Consider the following 20,143-nt stretch of genomic DNA (forward strand, 5'->3'; position numbering starts at 1 on the left):
TCGAACACTTGCATATAAGGTGAACATCGCAAACAGAATTCATATGCAAAACATTGTGCAAGAGATACAATCACAGGGGGCAACAGAGTCATCCCATCTTCCTCTCAAAATACTATGTTTAAAAATAAAGATACTATAATCTTACTAGGATGGACCCTCCACCATGATTTCCAAAAAGTACTCACTACCCATAAGTTCTGGAAGACATAACTGACATCAGATGTGACCACACATCAAATCTCGTAATTTTAAAGACTTTCACCAGCAGTCTTTTTAGAAGTGGGCTGATACAATGGCCACACTTTTAGGAGTCACCTGAGTGAAGCCAAGCAATCAGCAATCAAGCTGTCCCCCAGTACACCATCACTGGGACCCGCCAGACCGATTGTAAATCGCCATATCAAATCGTCACCTTTTAGCACAACAGTCAGTTTTATGCTTTTCCACAGTTTAATATGACAAAGAATATCTGGCGTATTGAAGGCCTTTGCTGTCTCACTATAGTTATTATTTTGGTTACTTTATGACAGGCCTCTAACTTTATACAAACAAGACCAGATGTATGGTCTATCTAAATGTAATGTACAAGGCTGCTTAATTATAGTCCTATAATTTTGTTTAGCCTGGAACAGAGTTGCAAGGAAACAAAAGGAGGCACTATTCCTGTTAACCCTTTCAGGACTCCGGTACATCGAATTTATTGACACATTAACACATTTATTATTTAATTGGCAGGGAGCAATTACTCTGCTTCTTTGGGACCTCTTGCTTCCTATTAACCTTTTGTTTGAGTAGGACATCATCCAATATGTTTAGCTGATACTTCATTAAAAGCAATATTGGACACCAGGCAGTATAGCTACTCTGGAAGCCAATGACGCCATGCTGCTCTAAACTGGGATTCCAAATTGTTTCTTCTACACCTTCCCTAGTGTGGTTCCTACTGGGGAAACAGAAGCAGTTTGTCTGCAAGAGAGCTCACACATATCTCCCCCTTCTTTACTAAACCTACCTGTGAATTATACTTCTGGGGATGACACACAGGGACCCCCGGAAACATGATATACTTATTGCTCAGTCCATTCCAAAAATATGAAACATAGAATGTGACAGCAGATAAGAACCATTCTGCCCATCTAGTCTTCCCAGTTTTCTAAATACTCTCATTAGGTCCCTGGCCTTATCTTATATCTAGGATAGCCTTATGCCTATCCCACGCATGCTTAAACTTCTTCATTGTGTTAACCTCTACCACTTCAGCTGGAAGGCTATTGCATGCAGTGGTTTATCCTGGTTTTGTGCTGCCCTAGGCAGGACAAAACTCAGACGCCCCCCGCCCAACCCTTCCCCCCGCCCCGCCTTCTAAATACACACACACACATTCACTGACAGACACACACTCACTAACAGAAACACACACACTCACTAACAGACACACACACACACACTAACAGACAGACATACACACACACTAACAGACATACACACACACACACACTAACAGACGGACACACACACACACACACACTAACAGACGGGCACACACACACTAACAGATACACTCACACTCACTAACAGACATACACACACAGACACACACTAACAGACTGACACACACACACAGACACACACACTCCCTAACAGACAGACATATACACACACACACACACACACTCACATTAACACTTTTTTTTTTATTTACACCCCCCCAGCCTCCTTACCTTTGGAAATGCTGGGGGGGAGGGAGGGGTTCTCTATCTCCCTGGGGTCTAGTGGGGCTGCCGGTCGGGCTGTCGGGTGGGTGGCTGGCGAGGGAGCACTTCCTCTGAGCTGTCTGCTCAGCTCCCTCGCGCGCCGCAGAATGAGGCTGGGAGCCGGAATATGACGTCATATTCCGGCTCCCAGCCTCACTCTGCGGCAGGCGAGGGAGCTGAGCAGACAGCTCAGGGGGAGCTCTCCCTCGCCAGCCACCCGCCAGCCCAGCATGTCAGTTAGCCGCAAGGCTAACAAGACATTTGCCCTGGGCATTTGGGGGCGGCTTTTTTTGCTGCCCCCTGGAAAATGCCGCCCAAGGCAAATGCCTTGTTTGCCTCGCGGCTAAAACGTCTCTGATTGCATGCATTCACTATTCTTTGAGTATCAAAGTTATACTTCCTGATATTATTTTTAAACCTTTGCCCTTCTAATTTAAGACTATGTCCTCTTGTTGTGGTAGTTTATTTTCTTTTAAATATAGTCTCCTCCTTTACTGTGTTGATTCCCTTTATGTATATAAATGTTTCTATCATATCCTCTGTCTCGTCTTTCCTACAAGCTATACATGTTACGATCCTTTAACCTTTCCTGCAATCCATGAACCAGCTTAGTAGCCCTTCTCTAAACTCTCTCTAAAATATCAATATGCTTCTGGAGATACGGTATCCAGTACTGCGTACAATACTCCAAGTGAGGTCTCACCAGTGTTCTGTACAATGGCATGAGCACTTCCCTCTTTCTACTGCTAATACCTCTCCTTAAACAACCAAGCATTCTGCTAGCAATTCCTGCTGCTCTATTACATTGTCTTCCTACCTTTAAGTCATCTGAAATAATCATGCCTAAATCCCTTTCCTCAGATATTGAATCTCAAGCATGGATACATGCCAACAAGTTCCTGTACTTTTACCTTTCTTGATGAACCAGAGTTTCCTCAATCGTCTGTATGAGACTGCAAAACCTGTCTGATGCACTAACTGCAACCTCTACACCAATTCATTGATACTGGAGGGACCTAGGTGACAAACGATTCCAATATTTGTTCACTATTACGCTGCCCATGATCTCTTCTTCTACTAATTTTTACTTTGCTGGTCTGACCTATATATCTGCTGTGAAGGAATGTCCCATCATTAATACTATTCCCTTTACGGACGCTATCATTCCCTTGATATACTCACCCCCACAGCTTATTAGAATCCTCCGTTAACAAGTGCGAAACCACAAGAGAAACAACTAAGGAATGCTCTCCTGGGTGGCCACCATTTCGTACAGCCGAACGCATGTGGTCAACAGAATGTATAGCGGCCATCTTGTCTCCTGAAAGCGGGCAGCGGTACTTGGTCGTTGAGAGCCTGGAACTGATTTCAGCTAGGCACTCTTGTGAACACCGGTGAAGATGGAACTGCTGCCCGTTCAAGTTCCCAACCACCCATACGAAGGGCGTTCGGGAGATACAAACTACCGAATGGGGAGAGCATTCGACACTTGAAATCATTAGTCTATTATGTGTGGTTTTCGTATGGAAGTCTGCAAACGGTCAAAAGTTTACCTTGATGACAATCCCGAACCACCGAACCGAGTGATTTTTGGATATAATAGTCACTCAGATACGGGCTATCCGGGGATGTGACTCTTGAGGGGATTGCATGTATTTTGGGGGTACTTTTGGGGTGTTTAAAAATTGTTGTATTTTTCTGTACCTGGAGATAATTGAGTTTGTACAGTCCCTGACTAAATTATCTCAACAGGGGAGGAGTTTACTGTATGTATAAATTCTGATACTCTGCCTGTTTAACTAGATCTACTCCCAGCATTCAGTCTTGACTAATGTGTGTGGGGAATGCTATACTGGCTATAATTATTTATACAACTGGTTGGAGCTATTTTACTCTGGGAAAGGGAGGCTGTGGCGACGATATACTGGCGGTCAGCCACATCTGCTACTTTAATTAACAGGTGGCCAAGAGGAAATGGCTCACTGTTAACTGAAATAGTGACAAAGGACATAACAGCCCCTGTACCATTTATCTGCAAATCTCTCAGTTCACCTTCTCTGTTTTTTGTCTGTGCCTGCTTACAGTAGCCATACACACACAAGACAATTCTCACACAAACTGGATCTCAGTAGCCAGGACCTACATTTATTGTGTACCTATACATATATCTATGGATTCACTGCTAAAAAGTATAACAAAAAGTGGATACTTCACTTTAATACAAGATATGGATATCTCCTGTCGCTTATTCAAAGTCTGCACTGTAGACCTAAAGAACTGTTGTTGTGTTATTAATCCAAGGTCATTCTAATTTCTCCATAATGCATAAATAATACCCTATTTCAGCTTATCTGGTATGTGTAGTTTTATTATGGTAATATCGGTTTTGTGTAAATATGTTCGATTGTCAAGAATTTACCTACACATTAATAATATGGATTGTATTACTGTACTTCATCATTCAAGATATTACATTATAATGATGTCTTAATCTTATTTACTGGGAAAAAAATATCATGAATAAAAGTGTCTTACCAGGATAACTCCAAGGCTCCAAAGGTCACACGACTCATCATAGCCCTGGTGGGAGAGCAGCTCTGGGGCTGCATAGTGCAGTGAAAAGCAGGGAGTGTGCAAAGGACGTGATCCAGGGGGGCGGAGCCTGGCAAACCCAAAATCTATCACCTTCAGGACTGCGTCCTCACCAGGAGATGAGAGGAGTAGATTCTAAAAATTGGACAATCAACAGCCAAGTGAGTCAAATATTCATTTCAAAACTGAAAGGGGCAATACAAGCACCAAAACTATCTAATATCATAGTGGCTATATCACCCCAATATAAAAAATGAGTCTTTCACAAAGATAGAATTTTTCTGAAATACTCAGATTGCTTGTGTAGAAATTTCACTGAAATTCCAACCCAGTCAAAAGATATATTAAGACAAAGTGAGGCTATTTTGTCTCAGTAATTTTCCTCCCCCTGACAAAATGACAGAGCTACCTTTTAGTCAAGTTTGTCGTTTCCCACAGCGATCACCAGTGATGGCTGTAAGGAAATAAAAGCTCCTTCCACGGAGGATCCTATAGGATCCTCTATAAACCTCAATGCTTTACTTTCTCTATCATGAGCGAGAGTACAGCATTGACTTTGGGATTCTGGCAACACCAGGAGCTGAAGATAGGTGGAAAGAAAAAGAGAATGGCGGTGCATGGGAGGGACAGGTTCAAATTGGAATCGATACTTCTTTATGAGGAGCATCAAACTGGGACAGCATAGCATTTGTTGCACATGTACTGTGGGCCCCAAATGCATAGGACAGGACTGACTTAATCAGTTTGAATAATTTCAGAAGAAGTGAAGTGGCTGATGAGTGGATACTGTCTCAGTAATGTAAAGTAAAGTAAGATTACAGGCTTTTTTTTTTGCGGTTGTTTAAAAAACTAAGGGTGCAGGGAAGAGAATCCACGACACTATAGAAACACATACTACACAACTAACTTATCTAACGCACTTAACGCCCCCTAATGTCAATCACTGTATGCACCTTTTTATTTCCTACCCTTACCTCTGGTTTGAGGTCTCTGTGCACCACTCCAGCCTCATGCATGTGAGAAACAGCGCTCACCAGACTTCGCATAAGACTGCTAGCTTCCACTTCGCTGAAACGGGACTGTTTTTTTATGCGCTCGAGCAGTTCTCCACCAGTAAGAAGTTCCATTATGAGATAGGAGTGATACTGTCAAGAATCAGGAAAATTTGATTTTATTGAAATATTAGAACAAAAGACCGAATGACCAATCGCTAAAAAAAAAAATAATAATAAAAAATAAAAACAAAAGCTCATAAATATGCCATAAAGAGTCCACTTGGTATTCTAAAAGACAACAAAGAACACAATGGAATAAATGGAAGCCCCAGAGCTCAATAATCTTTATAAAGCAGAGCCAGGCATTACTTCTCACTAGGCTCAAGGCATGGTAGAGTTGACTATTGCACTGATGTCTTTAGTGGTGAGTATCAGAATTAAGAATCCTACCTTCATGTATCATACTTCAGACCCCAAGGAAAACAAACCTTGTTATTCTGCTGTTAGAATTAAATTTTAATTTAAACCTTCAGTTGTTTCCTAATTTTATCGCGCTCTGCCTGTAGCGGACAGGTGGCCTGGGTAGCAGTCAGTATGCCAGCAGTTATTAAACCATTGTATGCTTAGTTTTATCCTCTTCTCGGAGGCCCTCATATTTTATTTTATTTTCTTGTTTGAGTGCAGCATGCTTGTTATGGTGTTAAATACAGTGCATTATAAAGAACAGCACGCTTGGTCTTTGGTGCCTAGTTGGAGAGCTTCTGTTGAAGCTTTGCAGTACAAGTCACAAATAGGTAATTAAGGGATTTGATTTTCACACCTGGTCCTGAAGAACTTCATGCAGAATTACAATGTTGGGGTGTCCCTGACACAACTTTAAAGCAGCTACCTCCCGCTGTGTGTTCACCTCCATCCTGTTAAAAAAAAAAGGGGAGGAACAAACAGATCAGTTGACAAGCTATTTGGGGCATAATGAGTAAACAGAAGGCAATAATGCATACGGGTCAATTCTATTAGTGTGCCTGGAATAAAAATCCAATATGGGCATATAATAAAAAAAACATAATGTGACAGAACAAATTGAGTGCAGTGAGGCATATTGACGTACGTCATAAGAGGGATAAGATATACAGAAATGTGAAGGCAGGCAGTGTAAAAAGACTGACCTATGAAACAAAATGTGTGAATAATATTTGATAAAGAATGAGAATTGAGAAATCAGAAAGCAAAGTTCCCTTGAAAGCACATACAGTATTATTATTATTATTATTGACATTTATATGGCGCCAACAGATTCCATAGCGCTTTACAATATTATTAGACGGGGGATTTAAGTATAAATAGGACAATTACAAGAAAACTTACAGGAACGATAGGTTGAACAGTAGTTTTACATTGTAAAGCTTTGGTGTGGGAAAATCTGTGGTGGGGACAGCCTTTCATAATTACCCCAGCCCCACTGAGACACGTACATTAAACCATACTGTGTTCTATAGGCAATATAATATATTATCACTGGGGAGTCTATTAGTAGAATGGGATAATAATTCTCGCTTTTTTATTGCTTTGTTAATTTTTTTCTTACTGAAACATATGAACTTAAAAGTTACACCAGATTTTCTGGGGGGGGGGAGGGTTTGTCCCCCAATCTCCTACTACACCAGTGCACACTGTGTAAACATGCAAATGGAAGGCTGCAGTAATAAAGAGGAGATGCATAGCAGAGTACAAGGATTCTCAACGACCAGCTTCAGTGGTTGCTGTTGAAGGAGACAGGAATGATTTTGGTTGTGTAATGAAAATGTGCTGTGTACAATATAAATGAAAATAACTAGAGTAAACCTTTTGCTCAGGATTTTCACAGCATATTCTTTCTTGGTCTGTCGATGGCGACACTTTCTGCAGACAGAGAAACTGCCAGATCCCAAAACTACCTCTTGAAGATCCATCTCGTACTGCTGGAAGAATGGGGAATCCTGGGGTTGTCCCAGTAATTAGACGGAGGTTAATAACACAGAGAAAATGTTGCTAATTGTTTACGTAGGTTTGTTGTGAAAGGACAGAGTACAGTCTTATTACCTTCATGGCAGCACTCAGAGCTAATGTAGGACTCCCAGGCTTGTCCACAGAAGGTGCAGGCATATCGGTCATAACTGCGTTCACACTAAACAAGACAGAAGGAGCTACAAAGGAGTAGCCCTGAGCAGAAGAAAGAAAGGCACATTAGTTAGATCTGTTCAACGGATATGATGCACATAAAAAACAGAAGGGTATCTACAAATAAAGAAGACAGAAAAGGAGCTTCCTGTTACAGTGGACTGAAATATGATCCAAATGTTGTACAGTAGGGTACACACCTGAAAGATGCGGGCACCAGAGGGAGGAGTAGCAGCTGGCGAATATACAGGATCAAGGCTAGTAAATTCGTCTGAGAAATTGCTCACATCTGTTTCGTTGCGAAGAGATGGTCGAAATGGGGGAGTGACCTTGCGATGAGAGAGTGCATCCCAATCTAGTCCCTGCAGATGAGGAAAAAGGAAAATGATGTAGCACATTAAGAACAATGGCCTTGTTGTTGTGAAATGAGCACAGAAAATACTCCTCCAAGTACAAAATGCATGTCGAAAAAGCAGCAAGTTTAGTCTTTTTAGTCTAAATGCAACTCTGCCCTCCTCTAACCAAGAGGTTCACGCATTTGCCCACTAAATACTCTACGGTTTTAGAGACCCCATTCACATTACCCCAACCCCAAGCCTCATCAAAACAGGTGGTTAAAAATAGCTTTGAAAGGGGAATTAAACAGCATTTAATTTGTTTTGTATATAATTTGCTGCCCTTGTGTTGCCTATTCAATGCAGAGGGTCCATAACATTCAGAAGAACAGTCTGCCGCACCTCATATAATTAGGCTATACTTTGGAAAACAGTATCTACACATACAAAAAACAAAGTTATCGATCCTCACTTTGTAAAAGGGATGTTCTTTTATATGGGAGGCACCAGTGGCCCCTAGGCGTTTTTTTGGATCCTTCCGGAGAAGTCTGTGAAGAAGGTCTCGTGCCTCAAAACTCAAAGACGATGGATATGATGGGTCCATCTTGAGAATTCGCCTATGGGTAAAAATAATGTTCACTTCTATATTTTCTATTTTTCTCTAATATTTTTTTTCAAGATATTATAACCAACACACTTCTGCTCAACAGTTGCTCTAATTGTTTTCTTCTACTTCAACCCTTATGTAATCTTCTGCATGAGTTATTGATCACATTGCTTTTGTACGCTCTTTAAATAAACTGAGGATTTCATACCTTGACACCTCACTCTGTGTGTTCTTTTCTCCCTCCAGGGTAAATGGAGAAGCTCCTGTCAACAGTTCGTAGATTAGGATCCCCAAACTCCACCAGTCTACAGACTGGTGATGTGAAGGAAAAAAAAATGAAAATAACAGACTCAAATAAAAGACACCTTGCAATGTAGCTTCTGGTTTAGATCAGTCTTTTTTACTTCAAAACTCCTCACCTTGCCATGACCACCCTGTCCTCGAATTATTTCTGGTGCCATGTATTCAATAGTTCCACAAAATGAATAGGTGCGCTCGATCTATAAACAGACAAATGGAACAAGTGGGGAAAAAAAAGAGAGATATTGAAGATGAGAGACAGACAGAAAAAAAATTAGAAGAATTGACAAGTAATACGATTCTAAAGGGTAAAACAAAGAGAAAGAAAAAAAGTGTAGTACACGGGATCGGTGGATGAGAAGTGGGATAGAAAGGATAAGAACGTTTTATTATTATGATTACATTTCATATCAACAAAATCTACAATTATTTTCTTATTGATGAAATTCCCATCTATCCGTATGTGACTTATTAAAAACAGCAGATACATACACACAACTGACGTCACCAATATAAATTCAGTAGTACCGTAAGACAAGGCATAAAATATGTGTTTAGAATTTTTATTATTATTTCATACAATTGCTAATATGTGGGGTAACGTCTTGTTTGTCCAAGAAGAAATCTTTTTGCAGTAAAGATGATTTTTTTTTGCCATAATTTTAATTTGAAATCACCTAACATTTTTGATTATTTTTGACCTATTTTGGATCAGCAGAATAGATGTGTGAAAAGGGAAGCGTAATTACTATACCTATGCAAAGTTTGCTCACTCTGCTTTTCTCTGACTTGGCACTAGATTTAGATCAATTGTAATAACAAGCAGCTGTCTTTAAACAGCTGGGCTTCTTGCATTTCACCACTCAGCATGTGAAAACATCAGTATCTGGGATTGCACTGGAATTCAATAGAGCCTTAACGTTGAGTCACCTAATTTTTGTCCAAGATTCACACCATACCATGTACGTTAGTTAATATTTGTTAATGGAAATACCAGGATGTATAGTGAACAGATTACTCTAAATCTAGCCTACGCACCGCATAGAATGTAGTTACTCTATAAAAGTATCTTAATAAAGTAACCATTTGGCAGAAGGCAGCAGATTGTCTTTTGTTTACTTCACGAAACAAGCTAGAGAATGTGATAACATTTTGAGAAGATCCAATATTCAGAGGAGCCAGGCAATAAAGGGCAGTTACTTATAGTATTATAGATTCTGAATGACAGCTTAAAGGGAGAGGCACGTACACTGTCTGAAACGGTAGCGAATCGCTCTGTGTAATTGAATACAAATTAAGGGTGGCTTTAAGGGTCATTTAAAGCATTGTAATATCTTTGCATGAGTGTAAAGGTAACAGCCACCATGCACCCACCTTCCATGCAGATACATTTAGTTATTTATTTTAACTGCAGTGGATTTGAGTACATATAAAGTGAATAATCAAGCCAAAATTATTAAAACAGTGAGAAAAAATAAACAATTCCACACTCCTACATTACTAAATAGTTTATATATAATTTAATTAAAGGACTGCTGTACTGTTGTTTTCATACTTCTTATAAACCTCTGCTAGCCGGGGGTTTTACTGTTTTACTGATAAGATCGTCATAGGCCATAATAAGGCTCCTGAATGGTGGAACCCATCCCTGCTAAGCTCATTCGGGAAGATGCAGAGACAATATTTTGCATCTTTAATGCATTATCTTCATTTTAATTTATGATACATTAAATAAAAACATTGGCCAATTGGAAACTGGGGTGTATTGGCTTCATGATTCCCATCAGATAGGAGGAAAGATGCAAGCAATCCATAACAAAAAAGTTTGTTTAAAATCTGTGTAATATTTGGATAGTTTGCTGATGTAAATGTTAGAAAAACAACATTGTTAAGGCGTATGGACCAACAATCGCATCATGTTTGGGTCGAGGCATGGGTATCCCTAGAATCCTAAGACTCATAGCCATTTAACCCCTGCTGACAATTAACAGTATAATATCTAACATTACAGTCAAAAGGTATATAAAATAAATGTATATATTATTTACTGACAATCCATCCATCTACCGCAAAAACAAACAGTTTTACTCTCCCCTTATACAGACTGTAAGTGGTTTGTGTTTGTTTTCAAATGTAATAGAGTTTATCTATCAAAATAAAACATTACATCACAGGGTTAGTCACTATCATACTTTTGTAGATAGGGCAATTTAATATTCACTGTAATGTATCAAACAACTCTGAATTGACTACTTTATTTAAAAGTGCCTCAAATGGCACACGAATCCCTCAATTCCCAAATGATTCCTGAACTATTTTCCTGAACTAATACATAAAAAAATTAAAACTGTTAAAGAGATACTCAACTGCTCTCACCCATAGCAGTGCCCATCCTGTAGGACTCACAATCTAGCTTTAAGCTAAAATATTTTAATGTATACATTATCTGTGGATTTCACTAGTGTAATACAAATCTATATACCTATCTTAAGATTACCTATCTCCCTTAAACATGTGAACATCATTAAAGTATAACAATCTAAACCTTTTTTGAGTTTCTTTCACATTCGCTCTCTTACCTCTTCATCTAAGAACTCCTTACTAAGGCCGAAGTCCGTCAACACCACGTGGCCTTCACTGTCCAATAAGATATTCTCCAGTTTGATGTCACGGTATACAATGCCTAGCTGGAGATGAGAGGTGCGCAGTCAGAAGAGCCTTAGCCAATATGCCAGATTCAAAGAACACAATGTAGCTGAGAAGTGAGCTGCGGGTCGGAATGCCCTGGCAGGATGTAGGGCGTTCTCACCTTGTGCAGGTGCTCCAATGCCAGAATAACTTCTCCTGAATAAAACCGCACAGCATCTTCTGAGAAGTTGTCCCTCTGGTAGAGGTGAGTGAAAAGCTCCCCACCACTAACATAATCTGAGTGGGCACAAGGACAACATAAGAAAAATTAACTCCATCCCAGTAAGTCCACTTTAGACATACATGTGTACTTTTAAAGCCTTTATGATTATTTTGTTCAATAAATTATTTTCTGGTTACTTTTTATTACTTTTACTTCTCTTTTATGGCAAACTGAATGAGAAAGGTCCAGTATCCATGGGAATATTCCATCTGCTTGATATCAGCAACATCTATACAAAAGGTTACTGCGCCTACTATTAAGTGGCTCAGCAATATGTGAGTGAGACCAATATGTGTTTGTTCATTTATTGTATTATTTAATGTATACATATTTCACTGTGGTCTATTACTCTTTTGTATTTTAGGCAATTGTATCCAGTTTATGGTAAAATTGCATGTGTGTGTTGTGTCACATACATTGTTTTTTAAGTGTGCTCTCACCACCATTTGCTATTTTGGATACATTCGCATGGTGGTTTTGTTATTATATGAGTTATAATGCATCGTAATTTTGCCAAAGCGAAAAATAATGACACAATTGGAAAAATAGAGCCTGTTTCAGAACAGAACTAGAAAGGCAAGATAGCAAAATGTCACATAGAAAAGCACAACAAATTGGTCCCTCTTTGTGCAAGACAGCAAATGAAACATACAGAAACGCACAAAGAACCTGTCTCTTCTTGTGCATGATAGTACAGTGAGGGATAGAGAAAAGTACAATGAATATGTCCCTCTCTTTGCAGGATGGCAAAGTGAAATATTTAGAATAGTAGTGGTAATAAAGTCAGTTATTAATTAAAGTGAGAATTCAAAGTGAATTTCAATTCAAGGTAAAAATAGCCGAACTGGAAACATTCTCTAAGTCAGCAATGCTTTCAGTTCAGCTACTCTGACCTTAAAAGAGCACTATAGGGTGAGGAACACAACCATGTATTCCTGACCCTATAGTGTTAAAACCACTATCTAGCCCCCTTGGCCTCCCTACAGATAGTAGAATCTGACTTGTATTCAAGTCTGAAGCTGCTTCCTCTGCATGTGAACTCCCTCTGACATAATCCGAAGTGGTGGCCTGATCCAATCACAATGCTTCCCCATAGGATTGGCTGAGACTGACAAAGAGACGGATCAGGGACAGTGAATGTTTGGATGCATTTTAGGCAGCCATGACCCAGGAAAGATCTATAACAGCCACCGAAGGAGTGGCCAGTGAAGTTATCACTAGGCTCTAATGTAAACACTGCATTTTCTCTGAAAAGACAGTGTTTACAGCAAAAAGCCTGAAGGTAATGATTCTACTCACCAGAACAAATGAAATAAGCTGTAGTTGTTCTGGTGACTATAGTGTCCCTTTAAAGGGAAACTATAGTGCCAGGAAAACAGTTCCTGGCACTATAGCTCCCTATAATGCCCTCCTCCCCACTTGGTGCAGTAGGGGTTAAAAAACGCTTCTGTCACTTACCTGATTCCAGCACCAATTCACTGCGAATTCACAATAACCCTGATAATCTCACCGTACATTACCAAGTTATCAGTGTAAAAGAAAGTGAGGAGTCCGGCCCATCCAGCTCAGGAGAAAACTGTGCTTTTTACAAAGTGCATTGTTTTTCAGGCATTCTACGATTATTTAGGTTCCTACTCCCTGCATTAGGAGATATGCAATACAGTCCATTTTGGTTGTGATTGCAAATTGCTAATTATTACATACCGGGTCCTGTGTGTACAACAAACAAATATGAGGCAAACTGCTAACTGAAGAATTCACCATGGTAACTAGCAGAATGTTCTTGCCCAGCTTTTCACATTTAGTATTTTGCTTCAAACTTGTTCTTTCTACATATGGCTCATTGTCCCCTCCATATGACATCGGAGGCGGATGCACGTCTGTAAGTGGCCCGTATAGAGGTGAGCTAGCAGTTTCTCTCTCCCACTACGCAGTATGACAGTGACACATATAGGTCATGGCAATAAGTTTGCCCATAGATTGGTGACCTCAGGAAAAAAATGTATATGATTAGGTTTCTCCATTGGAAAAGTACTAGACAAAAAGGAACATTCTTGATACCACAGATTAATACAAATGCGAAACGTGCACTCACCTAGTATAAGGTGGAGTTTAGCCTCTGTCTGGAAAGCATAGTGAAGAGTCACAAGAAAAGGACTTTCTCTCACATGTTCCAGTACACTTCTCTCTGTCCTCGTGTGCTCTGCAGTCTTCTCCTTCTGAACCAGGGCTGCTTTGCGTAAAACCTTCATAGCGTAGAGACGCTTGGCGTCTGGCCCTGTCACTTTACGTACAAGGAATACCTTGCCATAGGCTGCAATGGTGTGAAAGTATGGACAAGCGAATGAGAAAAGGACAAGCAAAGAAACGTGAAATAAGGAAAAGATGAAGGTAAAAGAAAGATTGACTAAATAAAATGTGACAGATAAGGAGACTGTAAATATTTAAACTGGAAGGGCACAGGATTCACTTCTTACCCCCAGTTCCCAAAATTTTCAGCAGTTCAAAGTCTTCCATTCCAACTTTTTCTTCTTGGCCAGGCAGATTTGCTGATATGTAAAAAAAAAAAAAAAAAAAAAGGTATATAATATATTAAAAACACAAGCAAGGTTTGTATGGATATATTAACTGAGAAACCTGCCAATCTATACAGCTGTTTTTGTGTGGCTTTGAGTGAAGGTTATTATTCAGTAGATGTAGGGAATATTTAACTTTGTCTTTATTTTAAAGGATTTGCAAGGCCCAGTCAGAATGATAATAAGCTTACATTATTAAGAGGAACACTTTAAGAACCATAACCACTGTAGCTGGCTCTAGTGGTTATGGTGTCATCAATCTCCAGGAGCCACGTCACTGCTAAGATGCAAACAGTTTTTCTGCATAAGCGATATCAATTCCATCAATTGGTAATTAGTTGGAAATTACTGGCTGAGAGTGTCAGCAAAGATGCTAGCAAAATTTATAGATGGAATTTGTGGAGTAGTTTTGCCCATGACAAATATCCATTAAAACATTCTTCATTCAATCATTCTCTAGCCATTTTCCACCACCAAAAAGTAAACATTTTTCACAATACAAAAGCTCAACACTTTGCATCCCCCTACTCTCTCTATACTTTACCATTTAGTCTATTGAAATAAACAACATGTTGTGGATCAGAGCCATTAGTAGGGCCTAAGGCAACAAAAATTTGTAAAACCCTACAACAACCATTTTCCCCCAATAAGGGGAGCCCAGTTCTTGCTGACTTTTTCATAGAAACATAGAATGTGACAGCAGATAAGAACCATTCGACCCATCTAGTCTGCCCAAATTTCTAAATACTTTCATTAGTCCCTGGCCTTATCTTATAGTTAGGATGGCCTTATGCCTATCCCACGCATGCTTAACCCCTTAAGGACCAAACTTCTGGAATAAAAGGGAATCATGACATGTCACACACGTCATGTGTCCTTAAGGGGTTAAACTTTACTGTGTTAACCTCTACCACTTCAGCTGGGAGGCTATTCCATGCATCCACTCTCCTCTCAGTAATGTAATATATCCTGATATTATTTTTAAACCTTTGCCCCTCTAATTTAAGACTATGTCCTCTTGTTGTGGTAGTTTTTCTTCTTTTAAATATAGTCTCTTCCTTTACTGTGTTGATTTTTTAATTGTCCTCCAAGAGTTGACCACTATAACCCCTTAAGGACACATGACATGTGTGACATGTCATGATTCCCTTTTATTCCAGAAGCTTGGTCCTTAAGGGGTTAAACAGACTATGCATACGTTAAAATCTGAATTTTTCTGAAGGTGAGGGCCCAGGTTTGGGTATCCTCATTTTTCATCCAACAGCTCAAAAAAGGTTTGACAGAAAACAGAGAGAGTATTTAAAAAGACTGAATGCAACATAAAAAAAACAAAAAACCTGTGAGCCGTAGTGGTTATGGTGCTTCGATTGCATAATGCTTCTTGTGTAAGGAAAGTCTTTATTTCCTGTTGGTAATATAGCTTGAAAGAAACTTTCGTTATTCATCAAGCTTTCACACATCCCTATTTTGTGGTGTTGAACCAAAAGAAGAAAAACACCCAACTTGAAGTGACTTCTAATTGTGAATCCCCAAAACAAACAAAATCATTCTCCTTCACCCTAATGAGCAATCATATCATTTGTTCAAATCCAACATTAAAGGGTTACTCCAAGCACCATGAACGCATTAGTGATTTAAAGTGGTCATGGTGCCTAGAGTCTGCAGGTGCAGCGTTTTCACTATGTAACTCCAACTCCGGCAGCATCATTGGAGTGTCAACAGCCAGTCCGAAACAAGAGTTTTGGGCACATTTCATTGCACAGAATGACAGTTAGTGGCCTAGAGGGGTCTTCCACAGCTCTGCAGAAGTTTGTCATCGGACAACCAGTGAACATTGGAGCCCGGTAAAGACCCAGGTAAAGAGGGCAAACCATAGCTATACGGTTTCCCACACTACCAGGGAACTCCTAGATCACAACCACTATGATTGGAGTAATAGGGAAGAAATTAGGTATAGGTATGACTGTTGGTAGATGCAGTGGTTGAAGTAATTCCAAAACTAAAGACCTTCTGGGATTCTTCCTCACAATAGGCTTACAACAAAGCTATGCAGAAGAGGATCTCGGAATGTACCACCTTGAGGTGGATGGGCTACAATAGTAAAAGATGGCACAGGGTTCGTCCTGATCAAATAACTATAAAGATCTTAAATATCTAAAGCACACAGACCACGTCTTTGAAAGAAGTGGTCTTGGTGCATTTCCCCTGTCATTTTTACCCTGCAATGTAAAACAATTCCATATTGCAGAAGCAGCAATGTTTTCAATGCAGGGTTAAAAACCCCTCTACTGGGGGATCGCGGGGTGTCCCCACACTATAAGCATGTTTTCCTCTGATAGCCAACAGGTCCCCAGGGCATATCTAATGTTTTTATGTTTGTTTTAGGCCTGTTGCCCACGTATGTTGTTTTAGATGCCTCTATGATATCAATTTGCCAACTGACCCCTATTTAGCAACCATAGTCTACATGGGTACATAGAGTCGGTAGCTGCTGACTGATTAAGCCTATACAACCATAGAAATGTGCTACCGCATAGGCAGACAAGCGAAATGTAACACCACCACGTCAATCAGCCTAGCAGAGGCATATCAGAATAATCTTATGTGTACATTCTCTGCACAAGCCATACTTTCCTCCTTTGTCTCTCCTCTACCTATTTCTCCTTGACATATGCATTATGCTAACATATTCAAAACCAAACTTGAACCTGAACTACTGTACTAGAGATCATATTAATATTATAAAAATGTGCCTGTATATCGAATGCCATGACATGTAATACCAATGTTCACCTATACTACCGGATGTCGCTGTTGTGGCGCACGCCGGCTATTTGTTCATCCTGTGCACAAACAAAATAAAGAATAATAATAAAAAATAAAAAAAAACCTCTACTGGTCACTAGAGGCGCTTCAGCTGCAATAACTGCGTTAGATTCAGTTATTCAATGATATGCTCCTCAGTATTTGATTAGATCAGCATGGCATTTTGTCTCGCATGTGCGCTAGCCTCCTAATACTTCCCTTACATGTGAGCATTTGATTGGCTGAGTTAATCAGGACTGATGATCTTAGCCAAGGAGGAGGGGCAGCCATGGCAAGAACAGTGCGCTGTGGGTGATATATATATAAATCATACCTTTTAAATCCTCATGGGGGTGGGGGGGTGGGGAGGAGGGGTAAATAGGTAGGGTAATGCCATAGCGTTAGGAATACAAACATGTATTCCTAACGCTATAGTTTTCCTTTAACTGAGAGATGGTCTGTTAGCTGCAAGAGGTAAACAGACAGTTGTCCCCTGTTTTGTGAGATGAGAGAGCAAATCAGTACTGCTGGGAAGTAAGATAAGTTCACCAATCAGTTCATTCCTAATAATGTCCCAAATTATTTCCCCAATATTTTACATATAACATCTATCTCAATATTTGCGAAGTAAATTCATGATAATTTGTTTCAAATATTTATTGATACAAGAAAAATCCACAAATGCAATGCATAAACAAACACAAAAGAAAAAAACTCTTTTAAGCCACTTGGCTTTTCCAGTAACAGTTCAACGAGTTACAGAAGCCTCTACTTTTCATGTCTTGCATTTACAGGTTGTGGTGACTATTTTCATCTATTGTATTATACGCAAATATCTGTGTTATTCGTAGATTGGACCATAACTGTGCAAACATATAGCAGCAGGTTTTTGCTTCAGTCTCTTCAATCTCCTAAATTCATATGACTACATATCCCTTTTAAACAATTTAATATCCGGTTATAAAGAGTTTAATAAAACACTGTTCTTGGTTTAACGTTTGCTGTCATGGTTCCCTGCATCCCAAAGAAAGTTAAATAAATAAACTTACCTGCGATCCATTGTGAAAGCCAAGTTCTCAGCCTAATCCTCCTCTGGTGACATCACTCCTCCTCACTGGACGGGGAGATGCGTCTCAGAGAACAGGCTTATGGGAAGACTTGAAAATCATGGAGAGGAATGGCCATGCCACCATTGGTTGTGTTTTGCCGGCACATGCTGATAACACACGACCAATATGCACAGATTTAACATTAGCCACCTGTAACCCTCATTCCGGGCTGGCTGACGACAATGCTGGAGGTGGATTTATACCCTTGGCAGTAATTTTCTATATCTTTGTGTGTGCAGCTTTTCTTACTGAAATGCTGCACCTACAGACTCCAGACAGCACAAAGATGTTAAGTCACTGAAGTGGTCATGATGCTTCGAGTAACCCTTTAACTTTACAAATGGAAACAGTGGAGAACATGGTACGTGTGTATTATTCTGTTTAACTCTTAAAAAGTAACAATGGCCCAGACTCAGAACCTTCCTGCCCCTTCATACCCTACCAGCAATGGCATGTACATCTTACCCTGCCACATACAGGTGGCATCAGAGCGCTAAATCCTAAACACTAGCCTAGTCGCAAAAGCTAGCGAGGGCACATAACTCCCCATGGGCTTGCAATAACAACGAAGAGTAGAGGGTCCTCACAGCTTATACCTCTACTTCCTCCCCCCCTCCCACAATACCTACCTCACAATCTGGGAGGAATATCTAGCTCTACACTGAAACTACGAACACCGACAAACTGTTACCAATGCTGAGGATCCTTCTAACTCCTATTATACAGAATCATTTTGTGTATGTATGAATGCCACATGATGTATTTTGCCACCACTTGACTGTATTGATGTGCTCTTTAACCTTAGTACTTACTCTTTATTCTTTATTCTGTAATCTCTTACCTTGACAAACAAAAATTGAAAAATGACATAAATAAAGAATTTATAAAAAAAAAAAAAAAAGCAAAAAAAGCAAGAATGGTACTGGATCTGTTCAAAGAGATGAGCTAGCTTGTAATTTATGAGTGCCTTTAGGCATGGAACGTGTAAGGTTCTCCTTGTTTGTTCCTCCAGTGCAGTGTGTGTTGCAATACATATGTTTGTACTTACAGCATCAGACTACTCATGGTATGTTTCAGTGTTCCTGCATAGAATCCGGTTTATTCCAACTTGTTATTGCTGGGAATTGACCAGTGGATTTCACATTGTAGGTCAAAATATAAAAACACCACATTCAATGTACATGCGGAAGATTATGATAAAACGATAGCCCAAGTAGAAAGAATGAATGCTCTAGGTCAGGGGTCAGTAACCTATGGCATATGTGTCATGCATGGCACTCAAGGCTGCCAGAGACAAACAGGCTCTGGCCTATCAGAAGTCCCAGTGAGACTTTGGATTTCTGCTAGTGCAAACCAAACAGCGACTGCAGGTGGTGAGAGATATCCCTCTAGTTACACATTGATCTAAGATCACTTCCTCCCAGCATTTGAGAACGGGAATCCGCACTGGAGTAGAGCAGCCCGCAGCAGCTATCGCAGCTTCTGCTGGTTGACCTGTACCTGTACCGTTGACATGGTCCCTGGAAACCAGGGAATCCAACCACACCTCTAGATATACACAGAGCTGCAGAAGAAGCCTCCTCCTCATACAAATAATACAAACACACACAGTCCCCACAAAGACACCACTGACAATGCACATACATGCACACAACCCCATAAGCAGCCTCACATGCAATACCAAAAGCAGTGCAACACATACACACACCACCAAACAATTCCTCTGTAATGATGCCCGGGACGAAATTACTTCATATTCCGGCTCCCGGCATCATTAGACAGCGCAGGGGAGCAGAGAGCAGCTGCAGGCAGAGTACTGCTCCCTCACTCGCCGCCCACAATTCTCCCGCAGCCGGGTATCCGCCTCCATGGTCCCACAGGCAGGCGGCCTTCTCCATGCTCTCGCGGGCGGGCGTCCGCCTCCATGCTCCTCAGGGCGGCTGGCCACCTCCATGCTGCCCTGGCCGTCCGCCTCCAATTTTCCCCGTGACGGCCGCCGTGA

The 20,143-nt window shown here is 40.3% G+C and overlaps 1 protein-coding gene across 1 annotated transcript in view; it reads right to left on the reverse strand.

Moving 5' to 3' along the window:
- The window catches only part of LOC134579199 (ribosomal protein S6 kinase alpha-5-like), a 47,435-nt gene that overhangs the window by 9,746 nt on the left and 17,546 nt on the right, over nt 1-20,143 (reverse strand). The window contains exons 2-14 of the mRNA XM_063438407.1: nt 14,129-14,200; nt 13,747-13,965; nt 11,550-11,665; nt 11,320-11,427; nt 8,860-8,940; nt 8,649-8,752; nt 8,306-8,450; nt 7,699-7,860; nt 7,421-7,540; nt 7,184-7,317; nt 6,162-6,255; nt 5,321-5,491; nt 4,290-4,481 (exon numbers count right to left, since the gene is read on the reverse strand). Coding sequence (XP_063294477.1) covers nt 4,290-4,481; nt 5,321-5,491; nt 6,162-6,255; nt 7,184-7,317; nt 7,421-7,540; nt 7,699-7,860; nt 8,306-8,450; nt 8,649-8,752; nt 8,860-8,940; nt 11,320-11,427; nt 11,550-11,665; nt 13,747-13,965; nt 14,129-14,200 — 1,718 coding nt within the window. The remainder of the gene's footprint in view (nt 1-4,289; nt 4,482-5,320; nt 5,492-6,161; nt 6,256-7,183; nt 7,318-7,420; nt 7,541-7,698; nt 7,861-8,305; nt 8,451-8,648; nt 8,753-8,859; nt 8,941-11,319; nt 11,428-11,549; nt 11,666-13,746; nt 13,966-14,128; nt 14,201-20,143) is intronic.

Source organism: Pelobates fuscus, chromosome 12, assembly GCF_036172605.1.
Source record: "Pelobates fuscus isolate aPelFus1 chromosome 12, aPelFus1.pri, whole genome shotgun sequence".
Classification (NCBI taxonomy): Eukaryota; Metazoa; Chordata; class Amphibia; order Anura; family Pelobatidae; genus Pelobates; species Pelobates fuscus.